General features: G+C 41.2%; 2 protein-coding genes and 1 long non-coding RNA gene across 6 annotated transcripts in view; 2 read left to right on the forward strand and 1 right to left on the reverse strand.

Annotated features, from left to right (window-relative positions):
• LOC309501512 (complement C1q-like protein 4) overlaps nucleotides 1–22,469 on the reverse strand; it is a 32,377-nt gene that overhangs the window by 679 nt on the left and 9,229 nt on the right. The window contains exons 2-5 of one of the 4 annotated variants that reach the window (XR_014206895.1): nucleotides 21,179–21,364; nucleotides 20,970–21,032; nucleotides 20,541–20,837; nucleotides 18,457–20,443 (exon numbers count right to left, since the gene is read on the reverse strand). Coding sequence is in view for 3 of the 4 variants with exons in the window: in XM_082173677.1 (XP_082029803.1) it covers nucleotides 3–134; nucleotides 20,970–21,032; nucleotides 21,179–21,364 (381 nt within the window). In the remaining variant the exon portion in view is untranslated. Of the gene's footprint in view, nucleotides 1–2; nucleotides 135–245; nucleotides 309–452; nucleotides 734–18,456; nucleotides 20,444–20,540; nucleotides 20,838–20,969; nucleotides 21,033–21,178; nucleotides 21,365–22,469 lie in introns of those variants that run through there. The other 3 variants (XM_082173677.1, XM_082173678.1, XM_082173679.1) reach the window with 3 other exon arrangements.
• Nucleotides 4,418–5,430, forward strand: LOC309500497 (uncharacterized protein; the record flags this gene model as incomplete). The annotated part of the gene is made up of 2 exons (XM_082172105.1): nucleotides 4,418–4,975; nucleotides 5,291–5,430. The coding sequence occupies exons 1-2, from the start codon at nucleotides 4,714–4,716 to the stop codon at nucleotides 5,428–5,430; spliced, it is 402 nt and encodes a 133-aa protein (XP_082028231.1). The 5' UTR covers nucleotides 4,418–4,713.
• LOC309500191 lies at nucleotides 12,862–16,134 on the forward strand. Its single transcript, XR_014206497.1, has 4 exons — nucleotides 12,862–13,696; nucleotides 14,181–14,237; nucleotides 14,590–14,663; nucleotides 14,754–16,134. It is a non-coding gene; the product is annotated as an uncharacterized lncRNA (long non-coding RNA).

Genomic DNA, 22,469 nt, shown 5'->3' on the forward strand with positions numbered 1-22,469 from the left:
ACCAGTATTTGAGTCATAGGCACTTCCAACATTACTAAAGACTTTTTTGTATTCCAGAATTTTCTGATTATCAGTGGGCCCAGTTCGTCCGGTTCCAGATGCCAGAAGTCCAGCAGAGAAAGCAACCTTTTTGGCTGGAAATGAGCAAATGGGCTGATGTAAAATGATGTAGGCTGTGTAATCAAATGCATTTTTAAATTTAATACATTAAATGTCTATGGGAACAAAATGTGTCTTATACTTGCCTTCAATCTCTTTTTGGACAGTTTCAAGCTTATATTGTGAATCTTGTACAGAGGTTTTCAAAGCTGTATGGAATACACATTGATATGATAATGTCACAATATTGCAAAATAGTGAATTTATAAAGATGTTTAAGTTGTAATTTCTTTGTAAGTTCATAAATTGTAAAGTTTTTCCACAATGACATGTTCAATACAAATCCACCTTACCTTCATTCTCACTCAATACTTTGGTCAGTGTTTCTTCTAATTTTTGTATCCTTTCATCCATGTGTTTTATCTTCTGGAGCTCAGCAATAATGTCCATACTTGGTGTCAATAAATCTTGTGCAATTGAGCTCCCAGCACAGAGCAGCAGTACCAGCAGCAGTCCTGCCATTGTCTCGCTTTTTTATTTATTTTTCAGACAAATTACTCCTGCGATTATTCCAGAATTCAGCTTTGAATGGCAAACGCTGTTCTTAAATACTTTGTTGTGAAAGGTTGCGAAAGTTTGTAAACATTTGTACTTTAGACTGATGTTGAGAGGGTTTTGTTTATTTTAGTAGTCCATTAGGGCGAGTCAAATGTAGAATTGGGTAGCCTACACTGAAAAGACATTTTCAGCATAATTTGCGTCAATGGATTAGGCTATGTGTGTGTATGGTTGTGTGGTTCAGGCATACACTATGTTATGGGGACAAAATGCCCCCACAAAGATGGCAATATCTGAAATACTTGTCCTTGTGGGAATTTTTTTTGGTTCCCATACTTATAAATCATAAAGTGATGTTTTTGAAAATGGAAAAAATGCAGAAAGTTTGTGAAGGTAGGTTTGTTTGGGGAATAGAGTACAGTTTGTATAGTGTTATGCCTTTGGAATGTATCCATAAGACATGAAAACCCAACATGAGTGAATGTGATTGTGTACACGTGTGGCTATAGGCTACTTGTGAGGGTCAAATAGTGAAATATGACAATCGACTAGTGAGGACTTTTTCCTCATATTAGTTAAGTTGCGCAATCGCGGAAAGTTTAACCCGAAAGCGAGCCAATAGACATGGCAGGTGAAGGCGGTGTCCCCTAAAAAGGAACCGAATTACAGTTGTAAATTTCAACAATGTTGGACGCAACAATTTACATGCATCTTACCATTTATGGGTATTGCAATGTAAATAATACACTTAACATGTGCAGTACACTTAACAGCATGAGCCTACCTCTTGCTATTCTCCAACATCTCCAACATAGGGGAGAGCGGGGCACAAAGTAACGCTTTTTGACTTTCTCAGTTTGTGTAAATCTACTTATGGTTCAGAGTATTTATTTTTTCCCACATTACTTTCCCACATGTCTAGTACAATTATGTGTTTTTGTTTTATTAATACAGTATATACTTTTTTCTTGATATACCCCGAAAGAATGGAAGTGAAATGTGACAACATGCCCCATAGGTGGGGTACATTGTAACATGTGTGGGGGCACATTGTAACATAACATATGACAGCTTAAAATGTTATCTGATCTAATAAAAAAAATATACAAAACAAACTAAAATATTTTCTAAATAAAATACAATTAAAAAAAAATTTCATATAAAATAATGGCAATTTTTAATAATTAAATATAAACTCATTTTTGAGTTTTGACTACGAACACATGAAAACACAGCTATACAACATAGTTCAAAACAAATAAATAATTAGTAATTTTTGAACATTGACTCTCAGTCTTTATTCACCTTTTTCTCACGTTTTCTCAATAAAATTAATAAAAGTATAGAATATAATAGCATATTTCTAATAGGGGCACATTGTAACGCAGTGTTACAACATGCCCCCGCCTGCACAAATGGGATTTAAACCCTGCTAGTGTCTTCTGCTAGTTAGTGAAGCATTAAAGAACTATCTCAACAGTTAAATAACATCTTGGAGATTAAAATAATATCAGATTTGTCTTATTTTAAATAAACACAAAAAATAGAGATGAAAAATTAACTTAAGTAAGAAATTTACTTTTGCTATGGTTTAATAAATGTCTATGGATATCTTCCAAAAAAAAACCATTTTGGCGGATTTTTTTTTTCTATATAGTGTTGATATGGCAACTAGTAAATACACAAAGTTTCGTCATCCAAGCATGTGCGGAAGTATTTAAAACAAGCGTGTTACAACTAGCCCCGCGTTAGGTTGTGCTCCGCGCTCCCCTATATATTAAAATAAAAGAGGGAAAAAAGGACACATTTCCCCACCTACTCATAACCCCCATTGTTCTTATTTTGTTTAAAGGTCTTTTTTATTTTAATTTAGTACTGCCCTTTAGAAGTTACATAAGATATTTAGCCTACATACTTACCAAATGACAAAATATTAATTTACACTATTCATCCTGTTCAAATTCCTACATACCCAATAATGTAATGTTGCCTTCATTTTAATTTGTAATTTGTTTAATTCACTGCATTATGGCATACAAAAATAGGCATTAGGCCTACTACATGGTTATATGTAAAATAAATAAATATTATATTTCCAGAAAAATATAAATATATATGATATACTAGTTATGTGATATAAGTTGAGGGGCCCTGTTTTATAAGTTTTTTTCTGCACTCCTTGGAGATGTCTATAGGGATTGTTAGATCAACACACCTCTAGCAGGCCCGGTTTTTGGCAGCTATAGGCTGGTGGACTAGGTAATATGAGAGTTTTATGTTTTATATAATCTGATATGAGAGTTTTTATCATATTTTCATTTCAAATAAACCTTCTTTCTTTCTTTCAAGCTGAAAAAAAATGTCTGTCCGTTTTCGCTTGTGTGATTGTCAGCCTCCGCTTTCCCACTAGAAACTAAAGCCACCTAGCATTTGCTGCCACACTTGGACCCATTGTTTACCTTGGACCTTTCAACACTGAGATCACTCTGGTTTACAACGATGTCTGACTCTCTGTGCATGGTCATTAAAAATCCCAGGATGTCCTTAGAATAAAGAGTAGGGGTTTAAATCCCTGGCATCCTGGCCAAATTTGCCCATTGGCCTCTGTCCATCATGGCCTCCTAATCATCCTCATATATACTGATTGGCTTCATCACTCTCTCTCCACCAGTAAGCTGGTGTGTGGTGGGCAATCTGGCACAATATGGCTGCCGTCGCATCATCCAGGTGGATGGTGGTGGTTGAGGAGATTCCCCCCTTATGTAAAGCGATTTAAGTGCTGAGATAAGTGCTATATAAATGTAACAAATAATAATAATTATTATTATATAATGTAATGTAGTGGTTACTTTTCTAAAAATGAGGCAACCTCAATGCCATATGCAGCAGACAAATGCGATCCCTGGAGGGTGCAGCCGTAAAGGAAAGCTCCAACTATGTGGTGGTGCTCATTTTCTGCACGCGACAAAAAAATCAACCGAAATAGCTATTCATATTTTCTTTCCTCTTTCATTTGCATGAGTCATGAGTTAAACACCAATGCACGTGTTTTATATCAAGAGTTGCACCAAAAGCAGAAACAATTAGGCAAAGTTAACAATGGCTGTAAATAATAAACCTCTGCTATATAGCCTAGTGTTTATACTGTAAACCAGTCTAACTGTAACGGTTACCAGCTGGAGTGCCCTTGAGAGCCACCAGAGGGCACTCCACACCAGACTATCATGTTTCACTCACAAACAACATTTCCCAGAACTCACTGCCCGGACTCATCATCACTGGTTGCATTCACCTGTGTCTCATCATCCTTGTTTGTTTCAGCCTATTTATTCCATGTTCACTCATTCACTCACTGCGAAGTTTTGTATGTTGTTGCACTGCATTTCTGAGCGTTTTCCCTGGTTTCTTGTCTCTTGGTTTTTGGATTTCTTGCCTGTTCCCTGGATTAGGCTACTCTTTTGCCTCTGACCCCTGCCTGTTTTGATTGTTTGTTTATTTGTTTGTTTGGACTGCCTTCCTGTGTTTGACCCCTGCTTGTGCTGATTACGATTCTGGATTATGCTTCAAATAAAGCTGCAATTGGATCTCAACCTTTGTGTCTCGGAGCAGTTCGTGACACTGACCTTTGGTCTTTTGTTATTTTTCCACGTGTGTCATGTTTTACACAATAACAACTTGATAAAAATATATTTTTAAAGTCTTTTTAAAATCAAAGATCAATATTGCATAAGTCTTGTATTGCATACATTGCATATATATTGTGTAAGTGTCATATATGAACTGATCAGCAGGGCATATGTATATAAACTATGTTTTGCTGATAAATGGATCACGTTGTACATGTGATTATCTGCAATAAAAAAATAATATTTTCTTTCCTCATAAAATGTCTCATGAGTTAAACATCAATCCAGCAGGGATATATCAAGAGCTGCAGGAACTTCTGCAACTAAAACACCTGGGTCTTGTTCAGGGCTGTAGGGGACGAGAAGCCCAATAATATTCATTTCTTCACTGACAGTTGCAGTCTTCCACTTGTATTATCTTAAGGTAAAGATGTCCTGCACTATTCTGTATCCGCTGGTGCTTCTGGTGATCATCTGTCCCTGTATGTCTGAGGTCCAGCAGGAAGAGAAGGGATTGCAGACTGACAGGACTGAGCATTTGAATGTGGAAGAAAGCGGTGCTGGTTCGACTTCTGGTGAGTTTCAGCAACACTTTCTCACAGGGATCCAGTCTCAGCTGGCAGAGCTGAGATCTACTGTGAGGTCTCTGAAGAACAGACTGGAGGTCACTGAGGAACATCTTAGGAGAAAAGGTAACCCTCCCATCTGTTATTTCACGTGTGTCATGCTTACAGATGGAAAATTAGTAAAAAAAAAAAAAAAAAGAAATCCTATGGATGGATTAAAAAATTAAGCTGTATGAGTATCTTTGTTGCTCAATAAGCTTGTCAGATCAGTCCAAAGTGATAACAAATTATATACATTATATAAATTATATACACAAATTATATACAGACCGTATACATACCCAACAGAAAGATAGGAAATATAGTTTGTGATCTGAGATGTGTTATACAGAGGTTTGCATGATTATTTTTTAAACAAAATTTGATCTTTGATTCACGCAGATTATAAAGTGGCATTTGCTGCCACACTTGGACCCGTTGGTAACTATGGACCTTTCAACACTGAGATCACTCTGGCTTACAAAGATGTCTTTGTGAATGAGGGAAGAGCTTACAACCCAGCCACTGTGTTCTTATACTGAATCTGTATCTGTGTGTTATAGAATTTTGAAAGCTACATATCAGATAAACAGTGTATTTATTTGATCATAGAAATCCTTGATAAATTATTAATTGTTGCATATACCATTACAGGTATCTTCACAGTATCTTACAGGTATCTTCTATCTTCACAGCACCTGTTAAAGGCGTCTATTTCTTCACTTTGTCTGGACATAACCGCTCATCTAAAGCTATGGGACTAAGACTCTTTAAAAATGGACAACAGATAGTAACTATTTACAATCATCCTCTAGGTGACCGCTATGATACAGGAACTAATTCAATCTCTTTGACTCTAAAAGGAGGAGATCATGTCTATGTGCGTCTCCGGCAAAATACATGGGTCTGCGATAATGAAAATGACCACACTTCATTTGTTGGCCATTTACTTTTTCCTCTTTGATGGTCTATTTAAATTCATGAAGTTCAAAATACTTGTCAGGAAGTCTTAACTCCTAAAAAAGACTTAAGGCTAAATCCTTAATGTTTGTTGATGTTACCACTTTGATAGCTTTAATAAAATGAATTGCTTGTAAATATATAAATACACTTTTTTTAGAAACTTAATTTGTGCTTTTAGCTTGAATTGACTCTGACAATAATTATTGTCAGTACTGGCCAGTGTCCTTCATATGTTTACTATATGAAATATGAATGTTATGATAACATGATTAGCACAGCCCTGTGTATACATTTTGATTCATTTTGGTGTACAATATCCAAAATATAGCCTTCAAACTGAATATGCCATTTCTTCTTCTGTAAGGCTTTCTTTCACCTGTGAACAAATAACACACAAAAACCCTTCAAAATCGTTAAACCAGGTGTAACGCAATGAATGTGGATCATTGCACTCCAGGAATGTAAAGCTTAAAAGAAGTGTATATTGTGTAAGGATGTTAGATATACTGTACCGTGTGAACTTCTGTACGCGGCTCAACCAGGACTCGCTCCATTTTCCACGTATCCCACGGGCGTTTAAATGAGTGACATTGTGACTTCACAAGATCTGGAAGAAGTGCGCTGTAATCCAAACTATGTATGTAGTTCTAGAAAATATTCCCCTTTAGAGTGAACTTTGAGCTTTGTAACCTAGATATTTTTTTAATACTCAAACAGCAACATTACACACTAACTAAAGTTAAAAAGGGAAAAATTATAATAAGACCCCTTTAAAATGTGTTTTTTGGTAATAAAATCTACAATGTTGCGCACAGTCACATGCCACTTCTCATGTGAGCTCAAAAAGGAGATGGGAGTGTATGATATTAAATGACATCACCACAGCTCTTTTCTGACTTGTCAAACTGACAGTTACAACACTCCCAGGTCTCCTCCTATATGCATTACATGGTTCTCTTACGAGAGGTCTCTCGTACTGCGTAAGTATCTTACGCTAGGGGAAAATCCCTTTTCCGCGAGATATTGAAGCCAAAAAATTATCCTTAATTTTGTATTATTGTAAAACGCGTTGCGGCAGCATACAGACATAGGCAAGACGGCTCGTGTGCCTATTGGCTGTTCTGCGGCAACTGCAGCAGCCTATCGAGCGAGGCCTAGCGTGACGTCAGACCCAATGAGGGTGCTTCGCGCCCACTGCGTCACGTCCCGCCGAAACGGGCGTGGCATAGGCCTATAAATACAGCTCGCAGGCAGCTGATATCTGATTTTTCATCTCTTCAGCGAAGCACACGCATCGCTGGATCCGGAGAGAAGCCGCGCCGTCTGAGGAAGCACTTGCAGCGGGACGAGTCGTCACTGAAGTCGCTGGCCACGCCGCCTTCAATCGCCTTCCTGCTGCGCTATCCGGCACCTATATCCTTTACACTCTCTGTTGTGTGTGTGTTCGCCGCCGCGACACACACTGTCTAGAAGAGCTTGCGTCTTTTTAAAGATGCCTTCCTGCGGCTCGTGCAGAGCCACACTCAGCGACGGGGACCGCCACGTTATCTGCGTTTCCTGCCTGGGTGAGGATCATGCAGCTCTCGCGCTCGCTGACGGCGGCTGCCATCACTGCGAGCTACTGCCTATGGCGACTCTGAGGACTCGCCTGGCATATTTCACTGAGACTGCACCTCCGCCCGCTGTAGTGCCGTGCCGTAAAAAGCGCCGTGCTCAGCGGGTCCCGGAACCTTCCCCCACCCGTCAAAGCTCGCCGGTTCGCCCGCCAGCTTCACCGGCTTCGTCAGTGTCTCTTCCTGACGGACAGCGGCCGCCGTCTGCCGCCGCTTCCGTCGATGACACTGATGAGAAAGCCGCATTGGGGGAGGATGATTCCTGCTCTCTCCTGGCATCGGGCAGTGAGGATTGGGCAAGCTCTGTGGATCTCGCGCCCTCTGTCCGCGCATCGTCAGGCAAAAGAGCTAGCATCGAGTCAGAGCTGATGCGCATACTCGTATGGTGGTCGAGTGGTCTACGCCTGAACAGCCTGCTCACAACCGGCTGGATGGATATTTTCTTCCCGGGGAGCGCGCTTCGCCTGCGTCCAGACCAGCGCCCTTTCTTCCTGAGTTTCACGAAGAAGTCGCTAAGTCTTGGAATGCCCCCTTCTCAGCTAGAATGCGCTCTTCTGTTTCGCTAGCATTCTCCGCTGTTGACGATGCTAAAAACAGAGGTTACCATTCGCTGCCGCCGGTCGAAGAAGCGATAGCAGCCCACCTTTACCCGCCCTCCGCTGGACGGCGCGCTAAGCTGGCTCTACCTTCAAAAGCTTGCCGCATGACGTCAACCCTGCTCGTTCGCGCTTTCTCCGCCACTGGGCAGGCTGCGTCAGCGCTGCATACTATGGCCACACTGCAAATTTTCCAGGCCGATCTCCTCCGAAAGCTGGACGAGAATGGACCAGATGCAATTTGCGTGCCAGACTTGAGAAGTGCTACGGACCTCGCTCTCCGCGCTACTAAGCCTGCTGCACAGGCCATAGGACGGAGCATGGCCTCTCTCACTGTGACTGATAGACACCTATGGCTAACGCTCTCTGAGATGTCTGAGTCTGAGCACGCCGCGTTCCTCGACGCTCCGTTTTCTTCCGCTGGCCTCTTCGGAACTTCCGTCAAAGATTTCGCGGAAAGATTCGCCGAGGTACAGAAAGCGTCACAGGCTATGAAGCACTTCCTGCCGAAGCGCTCCAGTTCTGCAGCAGGCCGTACGAAACCGTCTGCTCAGAGCTCACAGCCTCAGCCTCCGCCCGAGGCCCCGAAGTCGTCCTAGCACGCCTAGGGAAACGACGGTGTCCAAGTCTCGCTGCGGCCGGACTTCCACCAAAAATCATCGCTCGTTCAGTTCCAAGAAATGTGACTGTTCCAGTGTATTTTGCAGTCAACAAGCCGGTTTCACTGCCCGCTTGCCTGCACACAAATGCCGTTTTTACGGCTACCCAGATAAATCCCATAAAGAGTGTATTTTCTGGTGTCCCGGCCACGGCCGATGGTGTTATGAGTGTAGACAAAATGCCCACTGCCCAGTGCCCATTCCTACACACAAGCACAGCCCGTCACACAGTGCTCGCGCACATAAAATCGACCCAGTTCGATTGCGCATTAAACGTAGCAGATGTGCCCACTGCCCAGTGCCCACAATCACTACGTCCTGCATGTCTCGAGGTTTCTGTAAAAACGAAACCAATGTGTATTCGCTCTGCTCAGGCGGACAATGCTCTCGGTGTGGTAAATGTGCCCGCTATCCCACGCCCACATCCACACACAGACATGACAAGTCCTACGGGACTCGCCCAGCCCTCCCTCTCTCGGTTAAACACCGCAGAGGAGCCGAGCGTGGGCAATCTGCCCGCTGTTATCAGCGCGCCCTCTGCCTCGAATGTCATAAGCTTGTGTTACAGCCTCGCTTGTGTTACAGCACACCGAAGCCCCTCTGTCGCTGAGCGACCAGAGCACGCTTCGCATTCAACCCCTAGCCATTCATGCAGATGCATGGGCGAGGCTACCCGGGGTTTCGAAGTGGGTTCTAGACATTATAAAAAGAGGCTATTCGCTACAGTTTCGCCGGCGCCCTCGTCGCTATGCGACGCGCGTCGAGACCATGGTAAAAACAGAAGTAGCACACCTACTTCTAGCCGAAATTTCGAAACTATTGAGCAAAGGGGCCATAGAGCCGTTATCTCTAGGTCAGAGCGAAGGAGGGCTATATAGCAGATACTTCCTGGTACCGAAAAAAGACGGGGGTCTCAGACCCATACTGGATCTAAGGCAACTGAACAGAGTGCTTGCAAAGCAACAGTTCAGAATGCTCACGACCAGAAAAATCCTCGCGCAGATTCGCCGAGGAGATTGGTTTGTGTCAATAGATCTGAAAGACGCGTATTTTCAAATACAGATAGCGTCACGTCACAGGCGATATTTGAGATTCGCCTTCGAGGGCCAGGCATATCAGTACACAGTCCTACCGTTCGGCTTGTCCCTAGCACCCCGTACATTTACGATGTGCATGGACGCAGCGCTCGCACCCCTCAGGCTACAGGGCATGCGAGTATTGAACTACTTGGACGATTGGCTGATTCTAGCTCAATCTCACTCGATGCTCATAGAGCACAGGACCATTTTACTCAATCACCTTGAGAATCTGGGTCTCAGAGTCAATTGGGCGAAGAGTTCTCTGTCCCCCAGACAGATAATATCTTTTCTGGGCACAGAACTGAACTCGCTGTCTATGACAGCGCGACTGTCACCACAGCGCGTGCTAGACATTCAGCGCGCAGCGAGCTCTTTCCGCTGCGGCGCATCTGTCCCGCTCAAGAAATTTCAGAGGATGCTGGGTCTCATGGCCTCAGCATCATCAGTTCTTCAGCTGGGCTTGCTTCGCATGCGCCCGCTACAGTTCTGGCTGAAAGCGCGAGTGCCGCGCCGAGCGTGGGCTTCCGGTCTGCTTCGTCTCAAGGTCAATCAGAAATGCATCGCAACTCTGAAACCTTGGAAAGCAAACGACTGGTACCAATCAGGTGTAAGCCTGGGGACTTCCTCGAGTGTGAAGGTGGTGTCTACGGACGCATCCACCTCGGGATGGGGAGCGCTGCTCGAGGGCAGACCGTTCTTCGGCCAATGGTCAGAACGGGAGAAGCTTCTGCACATAAACTGCCTCGAAATGCTGGCAGTAGACAACGCGCTGACGCGTTTTTGTCCCCAAATACGAGGACACCACGTCCTGGACCGTTCGGACAACATGTCAGTGGTGTCCTACATAAATCGCCAGGGCGGCCTCAGGTCCCGAAACCTGCACAGGCTGACAGAACGCCTCCTGGTGTGGGCTCAGCGCAACCTGCTCTCGCTGAGAGCAGCGCATGTGCCAGGGCTCCTAAACGTAGGACCGGACAGACTGTCCAGGAACAATGTTCCGACAGGCGAGTGGTCTCTACACCCACAGACAGTCCAGCTGCTGTGGAAGAAATTCGGCAGAGCGGAAGTAGACCTGTTTGCGTCTCAAGAAAACGCTCACTGTCTGGAATTTTTCTCCAAGAGCAGGGACGCGCTGGCTCATGTATGGCCCCGCCGCCCGCTCTATGCCTTTCCTCCCGTCTCTCTCCTGCCTCAGGTGATAGAGCGGATCAGGGAAGAAGGATGCTCAGTGCTACTCGTAGCGCAGTTCTGGAAAAACCAACCCTGGTTCCCAGTTCTGATGCAGCTAGCGAGCACTGCCCCATGGCCAGTGCCAGTGAGGAGGGACCTCCTCTCTCAGGCCAAGGGCTCGATTTGGCATCCGCGCCCAGAGCTGTGGTCCCTTCATGTTTGGGCCATCAACGGGTACCCGCTGACCTCCCAAGCGGAGTGTTAAACACGATCACGCAGGCCAGAGCTCCGTCTACGCAACGTCTCTATTCCTCGAAATGGTCAGTATTCTCCAGCTGGTGCACAGCTCGTGGCGTGTCGCCCCCAGACTGTGGGGTGACGGAGGTTCTCTCCTTCCTACAAGAGCTGTTGGACAAGGGCAGGTCCCCTTCCACGCTCAAAGTTTATGTGGCAGCCATAGCAGCGTTCTCAAAAAACAACGCTTGGTCAGTCAATAGGAAGGAACGATGTAGTCATCCGCTTCCTTAGAGGAGCTAAGAGACTGAATCCTCCCAGACCTCCCTCAGTCCCTGTATGGGACCTTTCTGTGGTACTAGAGGCCATGAAAGGTGACCCATTTGAGCCTTTACAGACGATTGATCTTAAACACCTGTCTTTCAAGACAGTGTTTCTTCTGGCTCTCGCTTCGGTGAAGCGCATAGGGGACTTACACGCGCTCTCAGTCAGCGCGACGTGCATGGAGTTTGGGCCTAATGACTCAAGAGTTATACTCAAACCTAAGCACGGTTATGTTCCAAAATCCCTCAACACACCGTTTAGGGCGCAGGTCATTTCCCTGTCAGCCCTACCGGTCTCTGACGAGGAAGGAGACGCGAGCTTCCTTTGTCCAGTCAGGGCATTAAGAGCTTATGTGTCTCGCTCATCTGTCTTCAGACAGACGGAGCAGCTCTTCGTTTCGTTCAGCGGACGTTCACAAAGGTGTGAATAGCAATCATACTCATTCGCTTACAGTCCGACTTTTGAACTTTATTCCTTTTTTTTTTTGTATTATTATTTATTCGGGACACACACATACACACCTAAGGTTTAAGGAGTTCTGCGCGGGACTGTTTTTTTTCTGTCCCGCTCCCACAAGGTTCTATTCAGCAACCGCTTAAAATACACTCGGTGTTCACCCGCTTTATTTCCCGACCTGACGGTTCCGCAAAATTTTTATCTCGTTTCCATAATCTCACATTCAAATGTCTCTAACGGCAAGAATGAGATTAAGTAGCCTATAATAAATGCTATACAAAAATTGTGTTCGTGTCAATATAAATATTAGGCTATTTTAACATTGTACTGTCAGCAGAGAAAAAAAATGCCACAGAAAAAAATTATGAAATATAAATAGCCTAACAAAAATTAAATAGGACAAAGCCTATCACTCAAATTTCTAAGCAACATAAACGAAAATCATATTGCCATACTGACAAATGAAGTAGGCTATTTTCTGCCGAACTATTTCAAACATCCTTGCAAAAAAAGAATGTTGTTGACTGACAATGGTTTCAGTGCCAAACAGCTCCTCAGAGATAGGTGTACAGGTGGTCAGAATTAAGTGCGGATACGCTGTCAAAAGATGTCGGGAGTGGGCTATTTTCAGTCAGACCGCCCGCTCCGTCCAAAGTAGCCTACACCAGAGTTCTGACCGCTACCGTCTTTTGACGCGCGAATGGACACAAAGTGGTCAAGCGTATAACTAGACACGGCAGGCGCGAATTTGAAGCGCTATTCGCGTCCGGTGTGAACGCAGTTATACTTTAAAATGTAATCCCGCGCCGCATGATTCCCTATGCACTGTAAAAACTAAAGGAGCCTCAAATATCCTGTCGGATACTCAAGGAACTTCAAAATGTAATTTAGGTGCCTCAAAGCTCTTTCTCCTAGGGTTACTGGAGGAGCATTGACAATCTTTGAGGTTCTTGCTGGAACTTATGGGATCCTTTAAGCACTTTGTATTTAGTTCAGAGGTTCTGGAGTCACCTTTTCATTACTATGAGACCTCGAAGTGCTTTGGGGGAAAATAGAGGAACTTGAATGCGATAAAAGGGTTATTGGAAGATCTTTTAACATTTAAGTGGTTCCTGGAAGATCTCTTATGTTAAAGCCAGCATCTGGAGGAACCCAATGGTTCAGTGAGGCCAGAATGAGATTATTATTATCCTATTATTATTATTATAGGCTACTTAAGTTTGATTCAGTATACATACCCAGGTGAAAAAGATGTACAATTAAAAATGTACTTGAGTGTGTTTTTAGTAGGCCTACAATACAAATATACTTTAATGCATTTTTAATACATTTAACAGTAGCCTACGTCTTTTTCACCTGGGTAGCTTACATTTATTTAGTATCTATAGGCCTATTTTATTGATTAATTTAAACCTTAAACAACAACACTAAATTATAATAATATTAATAATAATAATTAATTAATTATTATTGAATAAATAATAGTAATAAAATAATAATTTTTACCTACTTCTTCATAAATTATTATTTGAAGAAGAAGAACCAGGAGGAGAAACGTTTTATTCTGTCACGAAACTGCTGCTATTCCTCTGCTGTCGTCGCTTCAGTGATCCTCGCGCTGCTCGCGCGCAATCAAAGCTCAGCTGATCGACGTCATCGGGAAACGGCTCCTCTCATCAAAGCTTCCGCCGTTTGTTCGGCTCTCCTTTACAAGGTTTGTAAACTCGCCAAATAAATATAAATACAGAGTCTACTCACTATATTCAAACACACATATATATATAAACTAAATTTATTATACATTACTACGTTACAGTGTTTACCACTCGTTTATTGCATAGTATCTGGTATGAAGGTTTTAGCCGCGATGCTAACTACGTTGATCTAACATAAGTTAATGAACAAATGGAAATGATTGACTTATTGTCTTAGATTGATTTAGTCATTCAATTCAACATATTCTGTAAAACTGTGTCTTCAAATTGCTGATAATAGCCTAACTAATTTAACTGATTCCTGTCCTCATTGGCGTTTGTTATGAATAACAAAAGCCGGTTAATATAGTTTGGTCTATTTTTGTTTAGCCTAGCTTTACTTACTACAGGTGCTCTCATTCTCTCAAATACCATTTTAAAGCCATTTACTGGTCAATAAATATTATGTTGTGAATAATCAGCTTTGTTCTTTTGTTTCCCCAGAACAACCAGTACATTTCTAAAATAATCTGAACATTTCAGAGGCAACATTGAATTACAGTAAGTTACCTATACACCACATGCAAGTACTTTATTACTATGAACTTTCTCTGTGTGAAATTGTATTGTTTGACTGTGTACTTTTTTAATCAGTTATACTGAATTATAACTTCAAGTTTAGTCTTTTTCGACAAAAAAAAGGAAAAAGCTATTATATGGCTTCATAAGACTTACAACACAACCCATTACACATGAGTTGTGAACTCATTGATTATTTTTAGGATCTTTTCTGGGACATTTTTGGAGCTTAACCATTTTTACATAAATTGTTGCATTGAATTGAACTAGACAAGTGTACATAAGAATGGTGTGAATGAATTACACAATTTTTTTATGCTTGTGTTTCATGCAGTGATAATGAAATGGTGACGGGTTGCATTATGCCTGAGATCTGGTTTCGGGTTCCACAGACAGAAAGTCAAACAGGTTTGGAACGTCACAAGGCTGAGGAAATTATTTAAATTTCACAACTATCACTTTAATAACCTTACTAACAGTACATTTTGTACTTTGCAGGGATCTCGGTAAGCTGAAATACAAGTTTGATCAAGAATAAAAATCCTCCTGTAGACCTGAAAATCACTGAAGTGCCTGGACCATCCACCAGAAAAGAGGAAAAACAAACAGAAGATGAAGCTGATGCACCTTTTCACTTTTCGAACTCGTTAAGTACCTCACATGTCCCTTGTGAAGATTTTATAATTGATTGCATTTTATGTTGCAGTGAGTAAAGGTGCATCACATTTGTGAATTTCATGAAATTACACAGGCAAAAAGGTCCATTGACCATTGTCAGCAGTGTAGCGATGTAATGTATGAAGCACCACACAAAATTGCTGATCGTGTGGATTCTTATTGAAATGACTGAATTCACCAGTGAACATTCACAGAACAACAGATCATTTTACTGCACCTTAACTCTGGAAAAATGGAAAATGTTTTCTGCTTGTTGTGACATAAGGAATACTGTTTCCGGGTCGAAGCCTCTACTTCTACTTCCTTTATCTTGTTTCTAGATATTGAGAATACTCAACAACCATTTATGGGAACTGTTGATTCAAGTCACACATTTAAGCTTTTCAAAAGCCATAGTGTACATTACAGTCTCCAGTCTCACGGCATCCCAGACTTCAACATTTTATGATTCAACATTTTATGGATAACTAACCATCTGAGATTTCGGAATAGAGATAAAGGTTAGGATCATAATTTTCAGGAATATTGCAGCACAATGAGTGTATATTAGCACTGTTTGTTGTTTGTTTTTGGCATCTGATAGAGCTTTTGGACTTGGAAACAGTGGCGTCAGACTTAAGTGAACTGAAACACATGTTTTAAAATTAAGTGAAGATGGACATTTTTAATTAGTCAAAATTTGAATTTTTTACATTGATTTATTACTTGGAACATGTTTTTTCCATGCATTTTGTTGAGATGTCTTTTCTTGTGTAGCCTATTGTATACACATGGTTGATTATTCATGTTACTTATGTATTATACTATTATATATTTTTTGTGTATTCATTGATATTAATCTATTACTAGTTTTTTTTTCCAAGTGCATGGAAGTGTATTAAAATGGATCTAAATATGTAATAAACAATTCTTATTTTGTATTTGGTTCAGTTTGTTTATTATAATAGAAGTTAATGGTGGTAACCATAGTAACAACATGAAATGAATTTAATACAAATAAAATAAAATTGAAATTTGGTTCCTGGAGGCACCCACAATGGTTCCACACAGTGCCTTATATAAGAGTTCCTCAGGAAACCTGTGTGGTTCCTCAGAGAACCGCCCCTTTTTAAAGGGTGCCTAGAGGATCTACAGACGGTTCCGCCGGTGTGGCAAAGTGAAGAACCCCAAAAGGTTCCTCCAGGCACCTTTTATTTTTACAGTGTGGGTGTTTCACACAGTATGCGGCGGTGAAATCGCCGCGCGACTACGGCTTTTCTCAAGTAGTGGAAGAGTTTTGTGCAGCATTTATGGACTTCCAAAATAATCCGGCGGGCCAGAAAATATTGCTGGCGGGCCAGTTTTGGCCCATGGGCCGCCAGTTGTCGTTCCCTGACCTAGAGGTTCCCGCCTTACAGGCCAGGCTGTTGTCGGTCTAAATATACCAGTACTGTCTGTTCTGATGCTATCGGTTCAGAATACTGTGTCTGCTGAGCACTGCTCGATGAGCACTGCCCACTAATCGACCGCAAAATGCTTATGGGCAAATAAATAAGACCCACAATTTCCCATCAGCTCAGGCCGTACTCCGCCCTGTCTGTATGATGTAATTTGCGTCTAAGGGACGCTGCTATATGTGGAAGAGCGCGGCTCTTCCCGGACTCCCTGTGAGTTCCCCTGGTGATTATGCACTATATGAACCCTGGGCTTTCGCCCTTGGGTCTTTGGTGTCAGATCCCAGCACGCACAGCGTTTTACATTGGGTCCCCTAGCGTAAGATACTTACGCAGTACGAGAGACCTCTCGTAAGAGAACGTACTCGGTTACTAACGTAACCTCGGTTCTCTCTAGAAGAGGGAACGAGTACTGCGTATCTTGCCGTGCATGCACACGCTCTGGTTAGCTTCGGCGATGAAAAACCAGATATCAGCTGCCTGCGAGCTGTATTTATAGGCCTAAGCCACGCCCGTTTCGGCGGGACGTGACGCAGTGGGCGCGAAGCACCCTCATTGGGTCTGACTTCACGCTAGGCCTCGCTCGATAGGCTGCTGCAGTTGCCGCAGAACAGCCAATAGGCACACGAGCCGTCTTGCCTATGTCTGTATGCTGCCGCAACGCGTTTTACAATAATACAAAATTAAGGATAATTTTTTGGCTTCAATATCTCGCGGAAAAGGGATTTTCCCCTAGCGTAAGATACTTACGCAGTACGAGAGACCTCTTCTAGAGAGAACCGAGGTTACGTTAGTGACCGAGTACGTTTTAATGCACACCTTGCAGCCAGTCAAATATTTAGACAGACCATGGTACTGTATATGAATGTGTGTATATCACTTCATGGATCATTTTCCAACAGAAACTGCTCACATAGATTTAGCTGTACGGTTTTGTCCTCAAACTAAGGATGTACACAAAGTAGAATAATTAGCATTTGAACGGGAAATAAACACTTTCACTCATTCTAAAGAAAGTCTTTATTGGTCAATGTACAGAAAGTGCTGCAGTGACCATCAAAGTTAAACAAAACATACAAAAGAAGTCTTACATGATTTTACAGGGTTGATCTTTTTAAAAGTTTATTTTTTTTGTTCCTGTTCTATAACACATGGTAAAAACGGACTAGCGAAATATAGGAATGAAAGGTGTGGAAGGTGGACGGAGGGGGAACGGGATGTCTCACAAGGCTGACATCACAAGCACGTTTTGGCAGATGGGATGAGAAATCCTAACCACTGCAACAGACATTACATGAAACCCAATGCACATATTCATAAACGCACATGTTCGGGGGGGAAAACATAAGTGTCGTCTAAAATTGCTCAAGTATTACTTCGACTCTCCTAAATAGGAAAACAAATAAATCTCTGTGACACTGCTAAATGCTTTTACTCTGTCAAAAGCCTCACTTTTCACAAAGACTTTGCTTTTGTTTGTACTTTTCTTGCATTCCTTTTTTTATTTCTTTTCCTGGAAGATTTAATTGAGCTGTACACTGCAGGGTGGTTAGTAAAGATCTTCAGAATATACCAAAGTTGCCCCAGGCTAAAATCATTGAACAATTTTCTTCTATTTCTTTCCTTTAATAGTTTAAAAGTGCCTTTGTCTACAGAGGCTCAGACAAATCTATTTGAGGTGGAGTGAGGGAGAACCAATCCTCGTTTGGGGTGAGGAGGACACCATGAACGATAAAAGAGATCAACACAGACAGAGAGAGGAGGAGGAGGAATCTTCCTCTTCAGCAAGCAAGTGTGGACACAAACAGGCCATTTGAGGGATGCAGGAGGATGTGAGGAGTCTGAGTCACCATTCAACTACTCTACAGTTCTCTATTTACAGAAGACAGGCATATAAAAATTAATAGATGTGGATCCCCCCCCCCCCAAAGAAAGAAGAAAAATAGGAAGTTAAAATTTTCCTTTTTTCACCTCATTATTGAAGCTCGTTTCCACCACCAAATAAAAAAACGGTAATTGCAATTTTTTTTCCCCACAGTTCTTACTTTTTTCTCACAATTGAGTTTACATCTCGCAGCTCTGACTTTTTTCCTCACAATTTCAAACTCACAATTGCAAATGATAAAGTCTGAATTGCTAAATAAACTTGCAAAGTCGAAATTCTGAGAAATAAAGTCGAAATTCTGACTTTTTTCATGCAATTTTGAGTTTAGATTTCCCAATTCTGACATGTTTTCTGCAATTGCAAATTTATTTCTCAGAATTGTGAGTATATAGCAAGCATTTCAGATTTTTCTTCCTCAGAATTGTGAGTTTTATATTTTGCAATTGAGACTTAAGAATTTTCAATTGTGAGTGAGTTCTTTTTCTAAGATTAATTCTAAGAAATTCTCAATTGCGAAAAAAAATTCTGAAAATAATGTCTCAATTCTGATAAAGAATTGCGAGCTAGAAACTCAAAAAAAAAAGCTTGCAATTACAAGTTTATTTCTCAAAATTGTGAGTTTATAACTCAAGTTTATATTTACCTGTCTTTTTTATATCACCCCGTTTCAGAATAATTCTACAGGAAAGTTTCAATAAAATATTAAATTAAATGTGTATTTTTTGAAAGAATTTTTTTCTTCTTCAGTGTTAACCTTGGCAAATATTTGATCATGTGACAATGCTTAAGTAGTTAGGATGGTCTTTTAAGTTATAAAAAAATAAAACCTTTTAATATCCAATAACATGAATTTGATGTGAAGTATGATTCATATTTGACCATTAAACTGCATACTATGAGCTTTAAAAGTCTAATTTTGACTGTTTATCATCTTTCTGATTCTTTGATGGTGTCTGACCACCTGGGGCGGGGGTCGGCAACCCGCGGCTCTAGAGCCCAGCGCCGCCCTAGTGGCTCCCTTGAGCTTTTTCAAAAATATGAAAATGTTAAAAATATTTTTTATTTTAACCCTTTCGCACGTACGATCACACCGGTGTGATCAGTCTAGGCTGGTCCCTGGAGCGTACGATCACACCGGTGTGAGAAATCATCAGTGCATGACGTGATCAACTGCTAAATTCAAATGTGCTTTCGCGCGTTGGCTGGCGCTGAGCCAGAGACAGGCGCGCTCAGAGCTGTCATATATCACAACTTTTCAGTGTTTTCAACCACATAATGTTTATTTTAGGTTTCAGACATATAAGTGCTAAAAAAACAATACATTTAGAGTTTGTAAAATACACACTGATGTCAAAGGAAGAGGCAATAATAATAATTTCCATTATAATTAGTTTTATTCATATCAGATACACATTGTGTAAGTAACTTTAAAGCTTACTCTATTCTTCTCCCAGTTCACCTGCCACTTACTTTTATGTATTTCGGGAGAAGTGGATGAACTCACTTGTTGTAAATCCAACAGATCCGATTCTCTGAACTGCATCTGCGGCACAAACTAACATGGCGGCACCCATCGCGCATTCTCTTGGTCGGCGTTACGTCACAAATCATGTGACCTGCGTAGCAACAAGCCACCGCCATGTTTGAAGGGTAAAACAAACCGAAGGCAAAGCCCGAGGCTCATTCTTAGATGGATCACATGAGTTTAGCTCATTTACTCTTCAGACTTAAATAAGAAAATGAAGTAGTCCAGACATTAACATATCGTAAGAAGCATAAACAATGATCTCCCTTTCGTTGTGCCTATTTGCTCTAATTTACTTGGCTATAGTTCACTTACATGCAGGAACAATTAAGTATCATATAATTGTGTTTTGCATCACATCCTACTGGATTTCTAAGAAATTCAGGTGTTCACAAGGGGAAAATCAGAAAGCCACTGAAACTAGTGTAACTTGCTGGATCATCATAAACCCAGGTGTTCTTCCAAAGTTGTGTATAAATCTGATCACCGACCTCCAGTGTGAGAACAACACCATTGCTGCCATTACCATTGAAGGAAGGCTTCCAGGCAAACACAGAGCACTGGGTTTCACCGTTCTTCAAGAGACTGACTGCCATTGTGATTCCATCATGAGAATGAGCATAAAATCTGAAGTAATAGGCTCCTTTTATTGGTGCTGTGAAAATACCTGTAAGGCACATGAACAAAGCAGTCACAGAAAATGTCATCATATGTGAACAGTGAACACAGTATTCCTGTAATGGTATTCTCTTTACAGTCCTTACCAGTATTTGAGTCATAGGCACTTCCAACATTACTAAAGACTTTTTTGTATTCCAGAATTTTCAGATGATCAGTGGGCCCAGTGTGTCCTGTTCCAGATGCCAGAAGTCCAGCAGAGAAAGCAACTTTTTTGGCTGGAAATGAGCAAATGGGCTGATGTAAAATGTGAAATCAAATAAAATGTTTAATTTAATACATTTAAATGTCTATGGGAACAAAATGTGCCTTATACTTGCCTTCAATCTTTTTTTGGACAGTTGCAAGCTTATATTGTGAATCTTGTACCGAGGTTTTCAAAGCTGTACGGAATACACATTGATATGATAATGTCACAATACTGCAAACCAATGAATTTATAAAGATGTGTAAGTTGTAATGTTTAATTTAATACATTTAAATGTCTATGGGAACAAAATGTGCCTTATACTTGCCTTTAATCTCTTTTTGGACAGTTTCAAGCTTATATTGTGAATCTTGTACCGAGGTTTTCAAAGCTGTACGGAATACATATTGATATGATAATGTCACAATACTGCAAACCAATGAATTTATAAAGATGTGTAAGTTGTAATTTCTTTTTGTAAGTTCATAAATTGTAAAGTTTTTCCACAATGACATGTTCAATACAAATCCACCTTACCTTCATTCTCACTCAATACTTTGGTCAGTGTTTCTTCTAATTTTTGTATCCTTTCATCCATGTGTTTTATCTTCTGGAGCTCAGCAATAATGTCCATACTTGGTGTCAATAAATATTGTGCAATTGAGCTCCCAGCACAGAGCAGCAGTACCAGCAGCAGTCCTGCCATTGTCTTGCTTGTCTCGGCTTAAAATAAATAAATAAATAAATAAATAAATTATATGTATGTGTTTGTTTGTTTTTTGTGTGTGTTTTTTGTTTGTTTTTTACATCAGAGGGGAAGAGTGTGAAGAAGAGGAAGAAGAGGAGGAAGAGGGTGAGCATGTGGAAGGGGAAGATGGTGACAGCGTTAATGGCGATGACTCATAGGCTGTTTTAAACACCATGGATTTCAGACACCCACTCAAAATTCAGCCCTTTCAGTTCTTTTGAAAGGTTGAAGCCAGTCTTTAAAAGATTTGTCTATAGATGCCTGAACACTTATAATAACTGACACTACAATTACATCAGTTTCACTGATGTCAGTTTATTTTTAATGTATGCATGACAACTTGATGAAGACAAACATTTGTTTTCAAACAACAGAAACTATGACATTCTCCTGTTATTCCTAATGTAGTGGCCATTTGTCAACAAACAAAAGGAAATTAAACTTTCACACGACAACTTCTAGCACCCTGGGCAGGTGATGAACGCAGGCAAGAAATAAAATCAAATTCCAGGCTGGATTCAGGGTTTGTGGCTGGTTTATTTGTTCCAACTGAGCAACCAATACAGCATCTCTCGCGCTGGTAAAAAAACCATATGCCCATCACCCAGGTGCCACCCACCTCCTACTTCCTACTATTTACCTTTACCTGTGCCCACTAACTGCCCTCAGGTGTCTAAATCAAACATTGTAGTTATTCAACTAACCAAAAATAAAGACTAAACATATAAATAAAAACAATTAACTAAACAAACAAACCAAAGAATATTACCAAAATATATATTACTAATGTGAGCAAAATCATAATAGTAAACAAATTAATTAACAAAATTACCACTACTGAAAACAAACTAATGTAGCTCCAACACCTAATAATTCTGGGTTCTCTTACGAGAGGTCTCTCGTACTGCGTAAGATATCTTACGCTAGGGGAAAATCCTTTTCCGCGAGATATTGAAGCCAAAAATTATCCTTAATTTTGTAATAATGCAAAACGCGTTGCAGCAGCAATGCAGACATAGGCGAGACAGCTCGCGCGCCTATTGGCTGCTCTGCGGCAACTGCAGCAGCCTATCGAGCGAG

The sequence above is a fragment of the Leuciscus leuciscus genome (assembly GCF_965113295.1).
Source record: "Leuciscus leuciscus genome assembly, chromosome: 6".
Lineage (NCBI taxonomy): Eukaryota > Metazoa > Chordata > Actinopteri > Cypriniformes > Leuciscidae > Leuciscus > Leuciscus leuciscus.